The sequence below is a fragment of the Nanorana parkeri genome, unplaced genomic scaffold (assembly GCF_000935625.1).
Source record: "Nanorana parkeri isolate BGI_ZX_2015 unplaced genomic scaffold, ASM93562v1 scaffold530, whole genome shotgun sequence".
Classification (NCBI taxonomy): domain Eukaryota; kingdom Metazoa; phylum Chordata; class Amphibia; order Anura; family Dicroglossidae; genus Nanorana; species Nanorana parkeri.
Window position 1 is genome coordinate 996,316 of NW_017306798.1, and position 2,205 is coordinate 998,520.

At 48.5% G+C, this 2,205-nt stretch overlaps 1 protein-coding gene across 1 annotated transcript in view; it reads right to left on the minus strand.

The window, feature by feature from the left end:
- Nucleotides 1-576, minus strand: part of LOC108791168 (threonine-rich protein-like) — a gene marked incomplete at its 3' end in the record, with an annotated part of 10,610 nt that extends 10,034 nt beyond the window's left edge. The window contains exon 1 of the mRNA XM_018561564.1: nt 489-576. Coding sequence (XP_018417066.1) covers nt 489-576 — 88 coding nt within the window. The remainder of the gene's footprint in view (nt 1-488) is intronic.
- Nucleotides 577-2,205: the final 1,629 nt, after the last annotated feature.

The window sequence follows — 2,205 nt, forward strand, 5'->3', positions numbered from 1 at the left end:
ATATATAGTAAATGGGGGCATTTAATTGGCCATATAGCCCTAGAGTCATACAAGTTATCTCATGTGTTTATAGAGTAATGCTTCTCAGCTGCATGAAAGTATGGGTTCTTAAAAAAAAAACCTCCGGCCTTCCTTTGAGTCTTACACAGTTGTACAAGTTGATATCCCGGGCTGAAATAGCTTCCTCTGACTTCACTGCACACTGTGAGCTCCTCACCATGTGCATTAGAAACTGAATGCGAATGTAGCGTGCCTGGGAACGCCCTCTCCTTCAGACTAGGTTTCAAGTACCATTCGCACTCCTACGGTCTTACAGTTCAAAAAAGGTATCTGTGGTGCTCAAGGAGAACGCACGGATGGCGCCGTGCACACACTGGCAGTCAATACAAGGATTTCACCGGCACACACTTAGAAATTAAAGTATAATTATGGCATTGATATATATAACATACTGATATACTGATATCATAGTGTCATATGGTGCTAACCTTTCGGGTCCTCACAGGGATCCTTCATCAGTGTCACTGTGTCGCTCTGACGAAGGATCCCTTTGAGTACCCGAAACGTTAGCACCATATATCGCTTCTCGGCCTTTTGGCTAAGATCAAGTGTAGTATCTGTTCTTATCAGTTGCCGGAGGGGAAAGGATGCTGCCACCTATGGAAAGGGGTGGATGCGTCCTAGTACCCTCTGACGTAAAGGTGGGTGTTGGATGGGGTTCGGTCCACTGCTAGTTGCGTCAGGCCCTGGGTGTCGGGTAGACCCTAGACAGTGGGAGGGCCCCTGAAGGCACTACCTTCTGATGTGAGCGGAGAACCACAAGGTCTGGCCGGAGGGTTGGGAGTCGGCAGAGCCCGTGGTGTTGTGCCCCCTGGGGGTGGCGTCCCAGGGGTGCTCAGGAAGTCACTTGGGTGTGGGATCCCACATGACTCACTGTGCACATGGACACGGCACCACATTGCATTTTCTGCACAACGCCTCCGAGACAGGCCTTATGGCTAGTCCGGGGCAATATTTTTGCACTCCGGCCCCTAGGGCCTGTCAGCGTGGTGCACAGGCACTCTTTATTTATTGCACCTCATGCACGATTGGCACTTTTTGTGTTTTTGTAAATTTTGAGCCACAGATTGCTTAGGGTGCAGGTTCCTTCGGGGCCTATTCCCGATGCTGGGGAGGAGGTTCTGTGCCCTAATATAGGGTTCTCTGCCTCCTCCCAACCAGGGGGTTTCTCTTCGGGAGAGCCCCCTACCTAGTACTATGTGGGACCTGTTCCGGCCGGTCCCCGAAGGATCGGGGTCCGCCAACCTTCGGGTTGGTGGACCAAAGTATCTCAACCCCTGTCAGGATCCTTGCGCCCCGGGGAGGTCGGGAATTGAGGTCCCTTCTTTATTGAAGGACCAAGCACCCTTGTGCACATTTTTGTGTGCTGTGATTTCACGGTTCACTTTTTTGTTCACAGGGGGAAGTTTGTTTTTCGATGCACGTTCCACGAGCTCTAAAACAAATTAGCACCATATGACACTTTGTGACGTTCTTCACTGAATAAATATATATGAATGCAATATTGATATTTGAATTTCTAAGTGTGTGCCGGTAAAATCCTTGTATTCTCTCCTTCATACTGGAACTCACCCATCAAGGCACTTTGATATTTGCATAACTCCTTCCAAAAGCCGCCCACTGCTTGCATCAGGGCTGAGGGCTCTTGAGAGGAGTACTGAGGCTGACTGTAGATCGCTTCCTGAACACATCACAGCACCCTGCCAGACCTTCCCGTCAGTCAAGATCTTCCTGCATTGCACAGAGAAGCACAGAGACCCAGGGATGACGTCAATGAGGTATGTGATGAGACCAGGTTTTATGAGTATGTTGATCAAGTGAGAAAGGAGGAACCAGGGAAAACATATGCAAATTAAACTTTAGCTTTAAACATCTTCAGCTTTACAGATTGGCTTGTTGAATGCGGCTGCTACTTATTATATCATGACCAAGATAAGTGAGAACCTTCACAGAGCTCATTACTCCCCCTGTCCTCGTTGGCTTGGGGTTGCCCTTTTTTGGCACTTCCCACAATGAATGAAAGATGACATCTGAATAGGTGCTATGAGCAACTGCTCCACTTACTCTCTTTCTCTCTTTCTCTCTTTCTCTCTCTCTCTCTCTCTCTCTCTCTCTCTCTCTCTCTCTCTCTCTCTCTCTTTTCTA